General features: G+C 34.7%; 1 protein-coding gene across 1 annotated transcript in view; it reads left to right on the forward strand.

Moving 5' to 3' along the window:
- Positions 1-19,995, forward strand: part of TMPRSS15 (transmembrane serine protease 15) — a 56,156-nt gene that overhangs the window by 23,213 nt on the left and 12,948 nt on the right. The window contains exons 9-18 of the mRNA XM_065048833.1: positions 428-565; positions 1,555-1,704; positions 4,021-4,123; positions 4,602-4,752; positions 5,944-6,085; positions 10,707-10,796; positions 12,096-12,221; positions 12,676-12,807; positions 15,625-15,735; positions 18,352-18,484. Coding sequence (XP_064904905.1) covers positions 428-565; positions 1,555-1,704; positions 4,021-4,123; positions 4,602-4,752; positions 5,944-6,085; positions 10,707-10,796; positions 12,096-12,221; positions 12,676-12,807; positions 15,625-15,735; positions 18,352-18,484 — 1,276 coding nt within the window. The remainder of the gene's footprint in view (positions 1-427; positions 566-1,554; positions 1,705-4,020; positions 4,124-4,601; positions 4,753-5,943; positions 6,086-10,706; positions 10,797-12,095; positions 12,222-12,675; positions 12,808-15,624; positions 15,736-18,351; positions 18,485-19,995) is intronic.

Below are 19,995 nucleotides of genomic sequence, written 5' to 3' on the forward strand. Positions count from 1 at the left end.
GAGTTTCCTTATTCTTCGAATATCAGTAAGTGTATGTGTTAATTATTAAACTGTAAGTATACATAACAAAACCATGTAATCAATACTATGATTCTAGAGTTTCAGAGTGCATATCTGTAAATTTTACGAACATTTACAGCATAATTACCAAGGATATGAAGATTATAGTGTTGAATATGTGTACTACAAGCTGATATCCATACTTGAGGATATGAGAGATGGGATATGCAAAATACTTACATGGCAGCCAGACAGCTAAATGTCTTTAGGATTTTGAAGCTATTGTAGGCAGGATCACAGTACAAGAGGGAAAACATTCTTTAAGACTCAGAAAGCTAATCCACTGTGTTTTTGTGACAACAGTGGGAATTTCAATACACATGGAATTGTTTTTTCTCTGACTATATTATTCTTTATTTGTTCTCAGCTTCTCTGTCAGGGATTAATCCTGAAACAATTTACATTTTTTCTCATGAAGCTACAGCACAATTCGTATCTGATTATTCTGAAAATCACGATGGCTTTAACGCAATGTACACTGCATTTAATGCAAGTGAACTAAACAGTAAGTGTTTTTTTTTTTTTTGTATGTGTGTTTGTTCGTTATCCCAAAAGTTTGCTGAAACTATATTTTCAATTTGACAAACGGGAGATGGAAAGGGAAGCAGTATTTTCTGGCCACAGTCCGCTACTAGATCCACTTTGAGAAATTTCCTCCTATTTTAAAGATCAATTTGTTGATTTCACTAAGATCGTCCACTGGTTTACAGGCCTGTATCTAGCAGCAGGGTGATATCTTACAAAGTTAATCTGTTTAAATAAGAGTAAGACTCTGGTCATACCTCCATCAGATGCCTCTCAGCCATTTTGTTCGCTGATGAACACTTTTAAGTCACTGTCACTAATCATTATTCTGCGATCACACTACAGGATCTGTTCTCCAGAGTTTCTTATGTCCTAACTTGTGCTCCCAAATAGTAAAATTAACATCCAGGAAAATACCTACTTCAGCAAATAGGCATTGGAAAAAGTCCAGATGCAGTAAATTTACAGTGACAATAATACACCGTAAATATATGCGAGCAAAGAAGGAGCAAAGAAGAAGGACGAGGAAATGGGCATCCCTGGTGCATATAGCACAGCATCTACATTGGGAGTATTCGGCTCCGGTGGTAGGCCCTGTCAGCTAGGACAAACCAGACCCTGGCAAAGAAGAGAGTCAAAAAGCATGGTTAGTCCTTGGTGTTAGCTATGCAAGGGGTGCTCTCTCATTCACCCACCACTTTACTTGTGAAGGAACAAAAAAGAAGGTTGATGAACGACTGCAAGAGCATGTAGGCCCACTTTCAGCAGTTGTGTTTTGTTAACAAGTACAAATGACACATTTATTTGAGCAATTATGTTGCACTGCACGGAAAAGGAAGTTGAGTCACCATGGGCTCCAATTTTCAAACACAGAAAAAATTTACATTGCTTGGCACTCATTCTTCTGTATTTCTGAGAAAATACTTAACATCTCTGTCGTTTTTATTTACTAGAGGTTCTTATTCACAGATTATGAAAAAATCAATTGTACTTTTGAAGATGGCCTTTGCTACTGGATACAAGATTTAGATGATGATTCAGACTGGGAGAGAGTTCAGGGACCCAACTTTCCTTTTATGAGTGGTCCTGATTTTGATCATACACTTGGCAATGAGTCAGGTAAGTTCAAATACAAGTTGCTTATAGATTAAAGGAGAAGCTTGTTTAAGCTTAAGTTATACCACTGCACAATGGATTCTTCGTAGCGGTAGTGCTGTGACATATTTTTATTCTGCCATAAAAGTGAGTCAGGGCTACCAGACAAAATATTTTATGCTGCTCATTGCCATCTTTTGGAAATACACCAAAACTAAAAGAAGAAGTAAAGGAACACATAAAGTGATTAAAATGTGAAGTGTTGTCAAGTTTCAATGTAATTAATGTACCAAAGTGCCTTATCTGAGAAAGGCATTTCTATTGTGCAACAGTTTTATAGGTTGAATAGCTACATGTGTACCTTAAAGAAAAACAAGTGTAGTTATATAGGGAAATCACTTCTATTTCATCCCTATCTACTAGTGACATCCTCATGGTTGCCACAGAATAATTTTTATTTAACATAAAGTTGACTTGCAGGGTACATAGGGCACCTGTGTCCCCAGTTAGAGTAGCACACCAAACACAATAATTTTCAGCACATGCAAAAGAAGCAAATGCTCCAGCAACTGATATAGCAAAACAACTTAATTGGAAGAGTGATCATATCAAATGTGGGTTTTAATGAAAGAGATAATACTGATAGGAATCAGATTTTGAATGTGTATCATGAATGTATATACCAGAATTAGACTCCAAAACTTTTTTCTGCTTCAACAGGAAAACCAATCTCTTTCTCAGATGGTCAGTCCAGTGAAAACTAATTAACATAATTTGAATTTTGCAATGGTTATTTGTATTCTATGAAAGACTTACACAGAACTTATTCAGTGACAAATAACTGGAAAAAAAAGCAAATTATTCTAGAAAAAGTTACTCCCAGGGGAAAAAAAAATATTATTCAGTACATTACTAGACAGAAATTATTCACCTGTCTCTGAGTAAATGCACGTTTTCTAAACAACCTTCAGAACACTGTTTTATCTTCCCACTTAAATCACAGAATACAAATAAAGTGAAATAATATAAAGTTTGCTTAATAAAGCAATGATTTCTAGCTCTCTTGCAAATAATAGTTTATTTTAGGTGCTCTCTGTTTCACTGAGTTACATTTAAGCTGACATATGCAATGTTCCTATATTTAGTGTTGCTATTATATTAAATATTCAAATTTCTATGACCTGTATTTGAAATAAGAATGTGAGCTGCATCATCAGTATGTAGCTATTACATAATTTCAGAAAGACAGTGTATTTTTGTTTTGCTGCTCTTGAAAAACAAAGGACTTAATACACACTCAACAATTGATTATGAATGCTCAGGAAACTGATGAGACAAAGGCAGAGAACTTTGATTTTGTCTGTATGAAGACCTCTTCTGAAAAAGAAAGCTATGCCCATTTTCTTCAAGCTAGACACCACGTATATTTTAATGCATGATTTCTAAGTCAATAAAGGAAATGAAAGACCTAATTCAGGTTTCAAACTAATTTTCAGGTACTTCAACCTCCCACAAGAAAAAGCTAGCTACTCTAGAAGTATAAATAAGATAATATATTATATGTAATTTAAATTATATATTTATTTATATATTCTATTAATATAGTATTTAAATATAGTATTAGATAGGTAGATAAATTAAATCCAATACAGCCATGATTTCAATACAGCAATAACTTTATTTTAGGACTTTTAACTCTGCCTAATTTTGCTTTTCTTGTGACAAATCACAATGTTTCTGTAGCCTGACCTCACATTATCTTTCCATATGACAGCAAGAAGTCCAAAATCCCATCTACAGGTAATGAACTCACGAAAATCTAAAAACCCAGTTTTCCCATGTAATATATATATATATTTTGTTTATCATGCTTCACCTTGCTTAAAATACTAATGTAGTCATTTTCTCACCCCCTCAACATGCAACCCATATTTCCCATTATTATATGGATAAAAATTACAAAAATATCGGGAAATTTATTTGCAAAATTGCAAGAAATATTGAACAGGAAGACATTTTTACAAACTAAGTAGAAACTGCTCAGGTGAATTGTTGCTTTCACTAAATAAAAGATAGATTTCCCACTGATTTTGAAAGGACTAGTTTCCTATATCATGTTTAGTTCTGAGGAGTGTCCAAAAAGCTTAAAAGCTGATTTTAATGTCATTGGCTGATGAATGTAACTTGGGAAAATCATTCACATTTGTCATGTAAGGAATCTTCCAAGTCATGCAACACTATCTGTGCTATTATTTTTAATATAAAAATTCTCATTCAAAACAAAACAAAACAAACAAACAGTAATTCTGTGCTGACTAACATGTGCTCATTATCTTGCAGGATTTTATATTTCAACACCCATAGGTATTGGATTCATAGGAGAGAGAGTCCGTATTCGGAGTTTGCCTTTGGTGTCTCCAGATCCATCTTGTCTAAGCTTTTGGTATCCTTACAGAATTCCTAAATATATACTTTGTTTTAGAATAAAACCAAATAACTTTCTTTCATATAAAATACTAATCCAAGTCAATGTGCCAGCAACACAAGCCTGCTTCTGTTTGGATTTCCATGATCAGTCTCAGTTCTAGGCCTGAAACATTGTCTCCTTTAAAGGCTTGATGCTTGCAGCTAGCTTCAATGTATTTTCTTTTTCACGCTGCATCCAATATTAATTTCTATACAGAAATGATGTTAAGAATCCCTGACATGTTTTTTTGTTATAAAGCTTAGCTAGGCCGCTGCAGAAAATACAGCAAAGTACCAAGTAAAACTTCCAGTTAAACATATGATCCATTTTGTTTTCATGCTTATTGCAAATTTGTCTGAATTCCATAAAACTGTTTATAAAATAAAAGTCTTGATACTTTTTTGTGAAATTTCGCTTTGTTCTAATAATACTAAAATTGCTCTTCCCTCTCTAGGTATTTCATGTACAGTCCTAACGTTTACCGTTTAAGAGTTATCATAAGTAATGAGCATGGCTCGGAAAAGATCATTTTCCAGAAAGAAGGCAACTATGGAAACAACTGGAATTATGGACAAGTAACTTTAAATGAAACATATGATTTTAAGGTTTGTTAAACTGCTAGTTCTTTAAAAATATATTTTAACTAAACTAATTTCAGAATTTTCTGCTGAATGAACTCAATGATCCACAGCTCCAAAGATAATATCTAGCACTGTTTACTAACGCATGTCATCAAATAAAAGTTAGCATGCAGAAGACTGGAGTCCCCATTTCAATTGTCATCCAGTCCTTCACTACTCTGAAATTTAAATTATTATTATTTTAGAAAACAGAAAACCTTAACATTGCCATGGGAAAATCAATGCTATCATGAAAGAGAGCTTTCTACAAGAGTGTTCAAAGTCTGTCAAAATCCGATGTGGAGTTTAAAATCTTGACAATGAGAGTGATATGAGGCACTTAGCCATGAAAAGATTTAAATTGAGTAACTTCAGATTCTGAAGCAGTATTTTCACTAATTAATTACAGAAAAATTCACTGGAAATGTGTTCCGTACGGAAATGTGTTCCGTACAGAAATGTATTTGGTATCACGTGGTTAACAACCAACCTGACTTATCTGTAAACAAAAGGAAACTTATACTAGACAATTCTTTCAGCAACTCTCTACTGAAAACATTTTTAATAAGCATTTGGGATGGCTGGTTCTACTATAAAAGCTTTGATTGGTGCAAAAGCACTGCCAGAAAGATGCATTTACCATCTGAGGAAGTAAATGCATCTGCAACCCAACTGCATCAGATTTCCAGGAAATGTGTGCTTTATGGTCTTAGGATGAGTGATACACCTAGCAGCATTTCACCGGTGCAAATTCCTTGGTAGTAAGATGACTTTAAATATGTGGAAATAAAACACAATAACAAACAAATTATACTAATGCCAGTTTTTCATGGGGATATGCCAGTAGGTCCGCAGAAGTTTGGACTGATGAGTGATATAAAATTTCTATTTCAAAAATTACATGTATTTATATATAAAAAGTAAAATTATTGAATAGTTTTAAATCACGTTCATGCTTTATACAAAGATGTTACTGCATTCCTGAGAATGATCCACTCCATTTCCACAGCGTTTTGAAAGGAATCCTGTCTCATCCCTGACGCCATTGTCTGAGTGTAGCACCAGTGTAGATTTCAGTGGAAGTAACAGCATTCAAGAAAGAAGACAGAATGGTTCATCGTAGGAAGCTGTTTCATTAAGTTAAAAAATTCTAATTCTTTTTTTCATGAACTTCAGGTTATATTTGATGCCTTTAAAAAGCCTGGTCAAAGCGAAATTGCATTGGATGACATTAGCCTGACAAAGGGAAAGTGTGATGAAAGTAATTATGTAGAGCCAACTGCGATTCCAACTGTTACTACTCTCCCTTCAGTTCCTAGTAAGTAAACACTAAATTACAGTTGATTGCCATTTCCTATTACTGTATGTATGTGTTATTCAGAATCAACCTTCAGTTTTATAAAAATGTCTCTTCAGCATTATGAAGTTGTCTTCAGGATAACATACTAGGGATCAGGTTCTCTGCCCCTGTCTCTGTTGATACCAACAGAAGGGCTTCACAGCTTAAGTTATCAGTACAGTATCTTCCAAAACTTGAATAGTGGAGGATAACTGAAGAATTTAGATTCCTCTCTAAACTCTCTAATTGGTAAAGCTTCTAGGAAGCTGCTGAAGGGGAAGGAAGCTGAAATATTTGAAATTATAAGCAATGTAGTAGTGGAATAAGAGATTTAGCAAAGTCACATAATAATATCACTAGAGGTCTCAATATTAAAAATTCACCAAGCTCTGAAAACACATGCACACTGAAAACTCCCATATTTAGGGAAATGAATCTACAAGAGTGCCAGAGTGACTTAAGAATGGAGCACAAACTATGTGGGTGTCTAAAACCTAAAACAGTGGTATTATCTGGAACAAGGCTCACAATGAGGGACTTCTTTCCATTATACATTTGGCCATATTGACTTTCCTACTATATATGATCGCACTAAAAAGGAAAAAGAAAGCAATATTTGCTTTGAAAAAATATAAATAGGGAAACAGAAAGGACAGAAGGACATTTAGCAGTTGTTCTGGTTTTGGAGGAAATGAGTGGACAAAAAAAAAAAACAATCAAAGGACTCTTTCCACTGCCTGAACTAATAAGAGGTTTCATTATTTGTGTAAATGATGGAATGAGTCAAAACCTAAGCCTGATTTCTTCATTTTCATCTTTGTTAACTCTACTCCTCATGGTACAATAGGAGTGATGAATAGGCACTTGTTCTAGTAATAGTGGATGGGACTTTTTTCCTGCTTGAGAAGTCCTCATCTTGTTTTATCTCACTAAATTCTTGTCACTTGTTCTGAATCCCAGATTCGGTGGGAAACTGGAGGAGGGTTGGCTTGATTTGCACATTATTGCTGTCTTCTTCAAGTCATGTAGAAGTTAATGAAACACAAAATGTCTCTACCTATAGCACATATGCACTTCTCCAGACAGGTTGTACAGGCTGATCCAGATCCATCACATTGCAGAGCCTTTTAGAGGAAAACACAGTGATTTAAGCTTCCTCAAAACATTCCAGTTTCACAGAGCTAGTTAGAAGAATCTCACTGAGAAAAATATGAAAAAAATATCCACAATCATGATTATAAACATAGAAAAAGTATATAAAACAATGAAAAAAGATTGCATATGATGTTAACCAGGTCCACACACATTCAAAGCAGAATCTGGTACAAATATGAATAGAGCATGTGGGAAAAAGAATTAAAATAGCTGATAGGGCTTTGTAATTTTTAGTGAAAGAAGGTTGAACTTTCAGAAAAAAAGAGATTTCTACGAAAGACCTATCCACAGATGGCTTCAAGTCATTAAAACAGGGAGTATGTTCCAGGCCTGGTTCCTGTTGAATTTACTGTCATTTACAAAGCACAGCTAGTTGCTTTCTTGACGGCATATGGAAAATAAATATGGTCTATAATTAAAATAATAGAAAGACTGTTTGCATTGTGTTCATGTTTAAGCACTGTGTACTAATATTGTCTTTCTGTCGAATCTATCACCTCTAAATCTAGTACATCATGACAGGTAACAAGGAAAAACCTTCCAAATATAGGAGCAAAATTCAGTTTTAGTCCTGAGACACAGGGAAGTAAAGTTCAACAAGATGTCTCTGTCAGCAAAATTAAATTTAAATAACACTAGTAAATTCAATCATAATTTACCAAGTGAGTTTTGAAATTTGATTGTTGTTTTCATTAAAGTAATACTGTGAAAAGGTGCTGATGTCTGCCACCTCCAGCCATCTTTTAGTTGTTGTAGGTAAATGCACTTACAAGTTAGCATCATTCTAAATACCAGCTGAGTGCCACTGTCAAAACCGCAAAGAAACGTCATTCAAACTATAGTTGTCTGCTCGAAATATGGTGATAAACTTTTAATATTTTAAAAAGGAAGTGGTCATGTGGCACATAACTCTCTATGAAACAGATTATAAAGGATCTGTGTTGTCCTTCAATATGATGCGAAAGCACAGCCTAATCTGTTGTTGAGGAAAAACTAACTTGTTTAATTTTATGCATGCTATGTACACATTTATCTGTAACCAGCAATAAAAAAAAAATAAATAAATTTAACAATCATCTTCAAAGAAGCATGAAATCACTTTGATGGATGTCATGCAAGCTTACTAACACTAATGTTTTCACTACAAATGTCATGTCTATAAACAAGAGATGAAAGAATTTGAGCTCAGTTAATTTATTTTGTGAGGATTAGAGCTTTAGTAAGCAGCACTGGCATCATTCACAGTGTCACAAAAGCTCATTGAAAAGTCAAAAAGTTTTTGGTGGCGGGATATGTAAGCTGGATTTGCTTTTGTCTTTTACATAAGACTGTCAGCTTGCAGTTTCATCTAAACCAAAGATCGCTTTCATCTTCATATTAGTTTATAACATGTCTTTTAAAATAAACATCAGTGTGGAAATTATGGTGTAGATTCCACACTTAAGATGTGTCATGTGAATATAAATTAAAGTTTTGTATGGCGATATAAAGTTTTGGCCATAGAACGGAGGAAGATTTTATGAATAGGCCATATGTCATTTTCTACAGTGTTGAGAAAATAATCTATTGTGCTCAGTGAAAGGACCAAGATGAGTAAAATCGATTACTTCTATGCCTTTTCCATGTAAGAGAAAGATCACTACTAATGTGCCTTATGTGGAGTCAACACCAGATCTGATTTCATAATAAGTTGCCCTTGTTCTGCTATTAAGAAAGCTGATTTTGCTCTGGTCATATCGTCAGATGATACTGGCTAATAATCATATATTTTTCATGCAGCTTTGCAATACTTGTGTGTCTGTACATGCAGTAATGTTCATTAAAAAAAAAAAAGCCACTGCAATCTTTGTTTGTTGTTAACAGCATTTACAGAAAGTAGTCTTGATTGTGAGCTGTACAGATGAGACGTAATATCCCTGTTAGTCAGCGTGTGTTTGTTAACAGTTCCTTTTCCTTTCAGAGAGTTCAACTTTTCTTGATTTGGAGTGATTTGGTGACATAGAGAATTCTATAAAATGGCTGTCATGAGAAAGTTCAAACCTTTCTTGTGTTTAGTAGAGCTTCCTTCCAGTGGGATTCAATGGGTAAACTCAGCAGGACTTGTAGATTTTGCAGTCCCCAACTAAGTGGCTTAGAGTATGCAATACTGACACACATAATGAAACACAAAATTTGAGCCATAAGGGGGGAGCCAGAAGTGTTGAAGTTTTGCCAAAGTCTGAAAGTTAAAAAAAAAAAAAAAAAAAAATTAAAGACAACAACAAATGAAAGAAAAAATATAGATTTGTTCTGCTTTAACTTCTATTTCATGAAGCAGGTGGAGGGACACTGTTTATTTTTGAATAAAGTAATTGTGAACAACAGAAGTGGAAAAACACCAAAGTTCATTCTGATGGTACAGCTAAAATGAAAATAAACAATATTTCTCACCATGAAATGAAGTTTTGAAATATGAAGCTGACGTATTTCAGATGTAAATCACAGTCTAAACTAAATATTGAAAGATGATATTTAACACTTAAAATACAGTTAGCTATGTCTATGTGTGTGAATAAATGTATGTGTATATATACATAGCTGCAATATTTGCTTTTAAATACATTTTATTCATTTTTATATATAAGTGCATAGACTCTATGTTAAAGACTTTTGTCAGTGGAGCAGTTGTTTCAAGGAAAAAGCAAATGGTTACTTTTACAACATAAAAGGTTTAACAGCAAAAGTTTTACAGTCCTGATGAAATCAAAGTGACAGTATAAGGTCTTTTTTGCTATGAATTTTATTTGCTAGATGACAAAATGGGCATTATGCTTGAGTATCTCTGCTAATGCTACAAGAAGATCAATCAGATAATAAGCAAGGCATACCAACTAAGTGTATAAAAAGATTATATTTGCAGGAGGCAGGGCTTTCCTCTTTCTTTGACATTTTCTAGCTTTTGTATTAATGTACTAGTAAGTCATGCAGTTAACTGTATCACACTCCTTTCTTCCTATATTCTGTCACCTGCACAGTTTGGCAGACCAATAATCACCAAATCAAGGGCAGACTGTGTCCTTTCCCTGACTACATGGTGAAGACTTCTCAGAGCACTGCCATGAACACAGTTGTGCACCTGGGCACTAGCACTTCACAAACAGCAAGATATGAACTCTAACTGTAATTAACACTATGGCATCAGTTGTATGTGTCAACACATCTGACTTAAGGCACTGTAACTAATAAGGACAGCAAATTTCTTGTTTCCTCAATGCTCTGTGTCCTTATCTTGTTGGCTTCTCACAACTCATTGTTTAAGCTTTGTACCAATGACACCATAACTGAACTGTTACAGTGATTAAGTTAGCTCTTCATCAAATTACTTTTTCCAAATTATCTTTGTTACGATGGATTTCAAAAGTAAGACAATAGTTTAATAATGTATTTGAAATATTTTCTTTTTCAGCTGACTGTGGAGGGCCAGTCGAACTCTGGGAGCCAAACAGTACATTCAGTTCTGAGAACTTTCCAAATAATTACCCTAATCAAGCTTCTTGTAAGTCATTCTTCTCCAAGTCTTCAGGAAAAGTTTAGCCATATAAAAGTACAGATATACTAAATCTACTTTCCCAAGTCAGGTCCTGTGAGGCAAAAAAGATCTAAACTATTTTAACTGAAGCCTATACGGTACTTAGCAAAAGCTAAGGAACCATATGTCAGTTGATTAAATGGATGAAAACAAGCATCAACCCTTGGAATGGGTTCAGACAAGCCAATTCCATCATGCCTATTATGTCAAATATCTGTATGTCAAGAAAACAACAACAGACAAGGTGCTGAAAGTCCTCATTTTACCATTACACCTCAATGTATTTGCCAAGTTAATATAATAATCTCTTCTGTTAAATAGCAAACTTTTTGTAGGGGCAAAGAATGTGTGTATGCATTTTTCAAGGGATCCTCTATTGAATATTTCTTAACATACTAGTGAAAAGACATCCTCATTCTACTGCTCTTACTTGATTTAGATTAAACTACAGCTGGCAAAAGTGAAAATGTTTCAAGGTGGTCCATTGTCTGTTGTTGATGGATGAAGCAAGGAAGACCACTTTGTCATGGCTTCTTAATGAAATTTTAAGTATCTACTGCTTCACTTTTAGCTAGAGAATTGTGTTGGGATGTTAATCACAAGAGTTGTAATTTTGTGTTTCTGTCTCGGTTTAGATATGGCTCCCATTCCCAGGTATTAATTTCACAAGTTCCCAAATTAGATTCCTACTAGTGAGAAAATATTTTTCATTCTATGAACAGCTCAAAAAAGTGGCTTTTTGTGTGTGTTTGCTTTTGTTTTTGTTTTGTTGACTTTCATTACAAGATTTCCATAGTATCTACACTTCCATAGATTAAATATGACAAAGTATAGGCTAATCAGAAGCAAATACTTTTTCTCTAGAAAGACATCTAACTTGAAAGACAGGCTCTTGTGACTCAGAACAGAAATCATCTTACTGTCAAATAAGACTTAAGTGACAAGACTATTTGTCACATTTATACAGTTTAAAAAGAATGAGCTTTGCTACTTTAGAGAAACTCACAGTTATGATGAATAGTAAAAAATGCATGTGTGTGTATCTTGGGAGCCTAAATCCAGTTTTCAAAAGTGTTTTAGACAATGAGAGTCAACTGGATTGTGACAGCGTAAGTAGTTTTTAAAGGTAAGATTTAGACTTCTAAGTGTCTTGACTGATTCTTAATAGTTTAGCAGATATTTTTTTCTCCAAAATCCTTGAACATGAAAATGATATAGTGAATTTAACAACTGAAAAGGTGATTTTTGTGTGTTATTATTTTCTAGGTGTGTGGTATTTAAATGCTGAAAAGGGAAAAAACATTCAACTTCATTTTCAGGTTTTTGATCTGGAAAATATTTATGATGTAGTTGAAGTCAGAGATGGCAGAGGATCAAATTCCTTACTTTTGGGCAAGTAACAGCATTGGGGACTAAAATGATTGTAATCAAACAACTGGAGCAAACTGATGGATATAGTATGAAGGAAACTAATTATCTCTAATTTCATTCTATAATTCTTCACATATCTGGGTCTCAGAAATTAGGAGAAAAACTTGAAAAAGCATACTGTAACGTCACATTTCCCAAATTTTTACACACACTCGGCTTTCTATGCAATCCAAATGAAATTAACTTCTCAATAAATAAGACTGCTCGTGTGTGTGGACAAACAGGAGCACAACCTCTTAGTCAAACCTTTTATTTCTATACTGATGTGTCAAATTTAGGGTTGGGCTTTGATCAATGCAGTCTGATGGTTAGGAGAATAATTGTATGTAGTAACAGTGTTTGCTTTTGAACCCAAATTTTTGAAACACGTAAGAACAAAAAGGCTTAAATGTATTTATGTTCTCTTGGAGAATAGCTGTTTATACAGGACAAGACCCGTTGCCAGATGTCTTCTCTACAACAAACCAGATGACAGTAATCTTCCTTACAGACAAGTCCACAACAAAAAAGGGATTTCTTGCAAACTTCACTACTGGCTACAATCTAGGTAAGAATATGACCCCACCTATTTAAGAGGTTATAACACTAGTCAAATACATTTGAGAAAAAGTGGAGATTGGAAGGTGACTCTCAGTTCTTGATCAACAGAAATATGAAATGTTAAAGAGAAAAAGCATAGTAGTTAACCATCTATACTTTATGTTTTCTAGCATGAAAAGTTATGTTTTTGTTGCTTTAGTGTAACTGGACCAATGTCGGTATAAACTGCAACTCTATGTGATATTATTTGAAAAATTGACTCAATTGAAGACGGACTATTCCCCTTACAAGCCCCAGAAAAGATGATCACTTTGTGACTCATTTAAGGATGTCATTAATATGCCTTTAAATGCATTTGTAAAATAGAAAAACATATATAGTAACTCTGATTAATGTTTGCTATATGGTCCTTCTTGCATCTTTAAAATTCAGTCTTTAGCATGCGAAGGATCTGGGAAGACATAGTCTTTTAAATATTTGGACAGCAGTGTTTCTGGTCCCAGCCTGTCCACTTCTGAAAGATTCCTGTTTTTGTTGGGAACTTCAATTAGACTTGTCACTCATGTAAGTAATTCAGCAATCAGGTCTCCAAAAAGATTAAAAATAGAGCCAAATGCTGAAGTATTTGGATGGACCAGCAATACGCTTACCAGGACAAATATTTACACCAACTTTAGGCCAAATTTTGATGGAATTAATTAAAGACTTTGTATTACTTCTGTGAAAGTCTGACAGCAGAAGGAAAAAAAAAAAAAAAAAGAGAAATAAAAAGCGGGATGTATTCAGAGATGTGTGAAGTACCATTTATTTGCATGAACAGAAAGTCAACAAGCATCTAATACATTCTTTTCCCAACTTCAAATATCATAAAAGGCAAGTGTCTCCCAGCATGTTTAGCTAGCTGCAGCTTTTTTATAGGTTACTATTATTATCGTTAGCAATAACAATAATAATAATTTTCTCAATCTTTAAAAACATCGTAACCATTGATTTATCTTTGTAAAATCAACTCCATTTAGTCCCATTTTGCAAGACTGAGATGTAGGTTTATACAGACATGGTCATTTTGCTGCTTCTTGTTCTGCCTTCTCTATATCGTCTGCTCAGTCCAAGAACACTATGCATTTGTTTTTTTTTAAGCTGGTTCAGCATCTTTGCTGAGCCAGCTTTGCACATATTTTGTTGCAAAATAAAAATTAAGCTTAGCAAAGCAGAGTTCTCAAAGTGGTCATTGCCAGTTCTCGTTAAATATATTAAAAAGGTTTCTTTTGCAAAAGAATTATGCTTATTCATGATCTTTGCAGCCAAAGGGCAGAGACTAATGGCATTAGCATGCAGGCCCAAAGAAAAAAGGATTGATAGTAAATCAATTAATTTTACAAGAAAAGAAGATTTTTCTTTCTATTTTATTTTTCCATGAAATACTGAGTTTTTTAAAAGAAAGCATAATGTGAAAAGATTTTTTTTTTTTTTTCAGTATGCAATAGAATAAAAAAAACATCTACATGAGAAATAGGTCCTATGTAAAATCTGGCATTAGTTATGGCTACTGTGTGTATGAAAATCTGGTTCAGGCCTTTTCATAAACCATATTCTTTTGCTTCCATATTGGACAACAAGCCATACTGACTGATGAATTAATCATTTTGTATGAATATTAAAAATTCAGAAGAAAGGAACTGGCTTGACTTAAATAAGACTTCTAGAAAATTAAATGTTTCAGCCAGTAAGTCCAGGAAACTAAAATAAAGAAAGTAAAGAATTTTCAATAGAATTTAAGTTTATGACTGTATATTTCCTGCAAATATAAAGAATGATACCATTAAAAATACACTTTGTCCATCGAAATCATTACATTTTTATATTTTCTCTCTATCTGATTTGTTACATAACTGATACTGAAGTAGCTTAATCCTACTGTGGTGAATGCTTTCCTCATTTATTTCTGTTGCTCTTGCGTCTTCCACCTTTCCTCCCAGACAGGTTTTAAAAGGAGACTCCTGGCTTCCAGTGTCTCTAGACTTTTATGTTTGACTTGACATAGTTTATGGTCTTTAAACTTTTGTGAAATGCTGGTTATCTGGCACTCAAAATCATTAGTCACTTTTTGACAGGATTTGATTAGGATTTGACTTTTCTCATCCTTCCAAGGTTTAATATGTGTAGCAGAAGAATGCTAGTAACTGAGCAATGCTAACTTTAGCAGAAACTACAATGTATAATACCATAGATTTTATTCTCATTTAGCTTCTATTTATCTGAAAATAATACTTGTTTGGAAAAGGGGAGGGGAGGGGAGAGGAGAGGAGAGGAGAGGAGAGGAGAGGAGAGGAGAGGAGAGGAGAGGAGAGGAGAGGAGAGGAGAGGAGAGGAGAGGAGAGGAGAGGAGAGGAGAGGAGAGGAGAGGAGAGGAGAGGAGAGGAGAGGAGAGGAGAGGAGAGGAGAGGAGAGGAGAGGAGAGGAGAGGAGAGGAGAGGAGAGGAGAGGAGAGGAGAGGAGAGGAGAGGAGAGGAGAGGAGAGGAGAGGAGAGGAGAGGAGAGGAGAGGAGAGGAGAGGAGAGGAGAGGAGAGGAGAGGAGAGGAGAGGAGAGGAGAGGAGAGGAGAGGAGAGGAGAGGAGAGGAGAGGAGGAAAGGAAGGGAAGGGAAGGGAAGGAAGAGGAAAAGGGAGAGGAAAAGGGAGAGGAAAAGGGAGAGGAAAAGGGAGAGGAAAAAAGGTTCCGCATACTGTCCATTCAATTTTTCTTCAGGTGAAGTGTGTGATCTCTGGTAAACATCTACCTTCCTCATAATTATAGATTAATTTCATTTCCTGTTTTCTTTCAGGAGCTTGTGCAGCTGATGAACATCAGTGTGGTAGTGGGGAGTGTATACCCTTGCACAACCTTTGTGACAACATACCTCAGTGTGAAGATGGGTCTGATGAAGCAAAGTGCAGTAAGGTTTCCTTCATACAAAGAGAAGGAATGCATGAATATTTGGTGGGAATTGCCTAGGAAAACAGCCACAAAACCACAGCTAGCATAAACTACTGCAGCATTAGGCAGGCCATGCCAATTTACACAGCAGTATCTTGTTCAGTTTGTCAGGACCAAAAAAACAAAATCACTTTTCTAAGATAGTATATGTATGCTGGTGAAGATCTCTAGAAAAGGTAGGAAGCTCCTCTGTGTTTAAAACTGTGGCTCCTTATAGTGGTATTAAAATTAAATGAAAACTCATTACATGCTTTCCTTCTGTATCCATTTTGTATTCCCAAATTCTACCATTTTTTTTCTGTAATAATTTGAGTTTCACAGTAGTACTAATTCTGCAGTGCAGGGTAGAGAATAATGAGCGTGCTACCTATGGAAAAGAAAGGTTTCGTGGAGGCATTGCCACAGAGTGAAGGGATGGCAAAGCTGCAAAAGCAGCGTTCATTGCTCATAGTTGATGTGCATGTTCCTATAACAAAGAGATCAACAGCTGCTATTGCTTAGTCATCTATTAAAATGGTTTTTTCCAAAAGGTAGGTGTCCAGTGTATGACTTCATTTCACAAAACATGGAAATAACATTCTCTAAACAATAATTTAAATGTAAAACTGATGTTAAAATCACGTTGGGCCTAACACAGAAATTAAATTGCTGCTTCAGAACAACTGCTGTTCTGGCAATTTATTAGGGAGCACTAATGGAAGATTTGAAAGCGGGCTTTTAAGCTCAGTACAATATCAACTTCCTTTGTTTTAAAGGGGACTGTTAGGGATTAGATATGTCCTTCTATGTGTGCTGACAGTTCCCATTGATTTCAATGTCTGTAACATGCATATATATATAAATTAGTGTATATTAAAGTATGTAGACGTGTATGTATGTTCAAAAGCATAGATTCACTCTTCGCACTAAGTATATTGTTGCAAACATATTCTTTTCTTAAAATGTGTAGAATAAAATGTACTTCAGCTTCTTAAGCAAAGAGGACTTGAATTTTTTTGTTTCCAGCCATTGCTAAAGAAGATCTGAACAAGTTAGCCATCACCTACATTAACATGATGTACATTTTTGCCAAAGATTTATTTTGTAATAGATTGTCTATTACTTCATAACAAATTACCTCACATTAAAGAACTGGCAGAAATGTTTCCAAAAACCCATTTAATCCAAATATTGGCTGAATCTGTCTAAGCCTTAAAATAAAATGAAAATTCAATTATGCATCCTCACATGAGTCTTTTCAGTGTCCAAAAGTCTTGCTCATTTTCCTGAAACCAATTTCAATTTCTGATCAGAAGTGGCAATTTTAACTAGACAAACTGTAATTTTCAAATATTCCAAATTCTGAAACTTCCCAAGGACTGCAAAGAAAAGGCATAGGATATCTCTTCCTTTGCAGAATTCTAGAAATATATGACATTTGAATTAAGCAGTTGTTAAGTGCTCAATGACTCTCAATTCCCTACCAACAATGTATTTGGAGAAGAACATGAATCTGATGAGGAGAAAGGAAAAGGAATTGTAGTCCAAGTAGAAGAGAGAGGAGATGTAAAAAGTAGTTTGGAGAAATCTTGCAGTGCAAATAATTCTGAGATTTTGCAAGACTGCTTGAAAATTTCTCATGATCGAGGTTTACCATTAATTAATCACTTCTGTCATTCACGTGCTCTGGGTGCCAAAGAGGTGTTCCTAAAATTCTAATACTTTTTCTACTATAGTGGGTATGTTTTACTTTTTTTTGTGGAAATATTTTGGTGGAAAATGGTTTTCTGAACAACTAATATTAAAAAAAATAGAAAAAAAATTGGCAATCAGTAAGTTTCAAACACATTATGTGTTTTCTCCTACTTCATGCTGGCAACAACTGTCCTCTGTCTGCAATGCAGCTGTAGGTCCTGAAACGTATGTGGGATTCTGTTGACCTTCTTATACCTTAGAATCCAACTTCCTTAGTCATTACATCAATAGCATAAGATTTTTCACCAAATACTTCATCAGTTTCTGCATTTTTGTTCTGAATATTTCAGTTTGGGAAATGTTTTAACAGAAAGATTGGTTTCCAGGGAGCTTTTATTTTTTTATATGTGTATGTTTTAGCTAAAGCTGCAATGAAAACAGTGAAAATTCTTGTAGCAATTGGAAATGGAGAATCCAATTTTTCTGTCATCTCTTGTTTTAACCATATTTCCAATCATTGTTACTGAGCATCAGATAGCTAAAGCTTCACACAGCATCTGGAAATGACATAATTCTGGCTAAGAAAAAACATTGGTTAGAGTCAATGGAAAATGTTGTTTTTATTGTCTATTCATGAGACATTTGCAAAATACAGTGTATGAAATTCTCCTGTGGCAAAAATATAGAAGGAGATAACAATAATATTTCCTTCCTGTGGGAACACAACATCTGGAGTTACTGGGTTTATTACGACTGTAATATATTTTAACTTTTTGTTTTGTTTTGTTATTCTTTTTTTGACAATAATAAATCTGTTTATGTTACATTTCTGATTGCTTGGAGTGGTGGGGAGGATGGTTTACCACCTATCTAAAGTGCTGCTGTTCATTTTAATTTGCAGTGAGATTGCTTAATGGTTCTCTATACACCGAAGGGCTGGTACAGGCCAGGATTGGGAAGACATGGTACCTGGCATGTGCAGATGATTGGAATGAAAATATTTCAGACAGTGTTTGCCAGATGCTGGGGTTAGGGTGAGTGAAAAATATTTATTGTCCTTGTAACTTGTTTGCAGGTTTGTTGAGTCTGCATATTGATGTTTTCCTCATAATTTTACTGCTGTCTTTACCATCCAAAAAAGGGCAAAAGTATTATTCTGTGGCAAGTGAAGTGCTTGATATGCAGACAAATTTGTAAGTATTGCAAGCCCTGTTTTAATGGCACCCATTGCAGGACCGATGACTCTGAATAAAGTGGCCCAAGTGTAAATCTGGAGCAAACAGCTGCCTTGGATGCTCTGCTATCATACTAATTTTCATTTCAAGTAAATTCAAGACGATCACTCAGGTATTCTGCTGTTGGGCTTCCGATGTGTTTCATACCTATCATTAGACCTGAACTGTTGGGAAGGGAAACTGTTTCTCTTGAGGAATACTTAGAAAGGGAGAGAGGAGGGAAGCATGTGACTTATAAAATAGATTTGGCTTCAGTCACTGTTCAGCAGAATTTCCAGGGAAAAGGTGGGGACGGTTGAGTGATGAAGTGTAGTTTTCAATCTATGGTAAAATTTATGGCTGAAATTCTGACATTACTTACACTGTGTGTAACTTCATTGCCATCAACTGGATAATAAATGGCTTTCCTACAATGCTGAGGTTTTAAGGGAATGCCACTCATTCAATTAATAATCAAATTAAATTCTAAGCTTGCAATTCATTATGTTTGTCTCTGACCAAAGTAGGACATCTGCAAATGCCCTTCTGATAAATTAATTCTAGAATAACAGAGTTAGTAGGACTTAGAAGAATATCCAAATGTTATTTGAAAATACTTTTAATTGTTGGATGAATGTGTGGTGGTTTGTTGTTTTACTTTTCTCCCTTTGGGTAGGTACTTCATTTACATAAATATCAGATAGCTGCATGCACAAATCCTGATTGTAATTTATGTATGTAGTTATCTCATTTACTCATGCACATAAGAACATATAAACTATGACTAAATGTTTTTCTAGTCCAACACCTTATCCTTTACAGTGGCAAATAGACTTCTTCCTCTTTCTCCTGCTCCCCCTTCTCTTTTGTCTTTATAACTTCTGGACACTAGTCATTTTGTGGTCTGTTGATTTAATTTACATTTTATATTTTATAGACTTCAGTGAACTTTGTCTTCCATCGTACTTTCTGTTACCTTTTAAAAATAACTTACGGTTTTGTCTCCATAACTTTCTGTGGCAATATGTTTCACTTTGTTTCTATAAACTAGTCAGACAATACTTACTAAATGAATTTCTATTAAATTTCCCAATTAGTTCTTTTTAATTCCATTTCTCAGTTTATTACATATTTTTAAACATAAATTTCATCACATTCTTGTATCCTGGGTGCTACTGTTATTACTGATCCTACAGACTAGGATAAAGTTCTCATACATACATATATATATATATATAACTCCTGTAAGCATCATGCTATTTCTGTCTTTCATGAATCCCCCTGTAGTAGCATTTTTGTTAATAAGTGGCACCATATTTGTTACTAAATGG

Source organism: Columba livia, chromosome 1 (assembly GCF_036013475.1).
Source record: "Columba livia isolate bColLiv1 breed racing homer chromosome 1, bColLiv1.pat.W.v2, whole genome shotgun sequence".
Taxonomy (NCBI): domain Eukaryota; kingdom Metazoa; phylum Chordata; class Aves; order Columbiformes; family Columbidae; genus Columba; species Columba livia.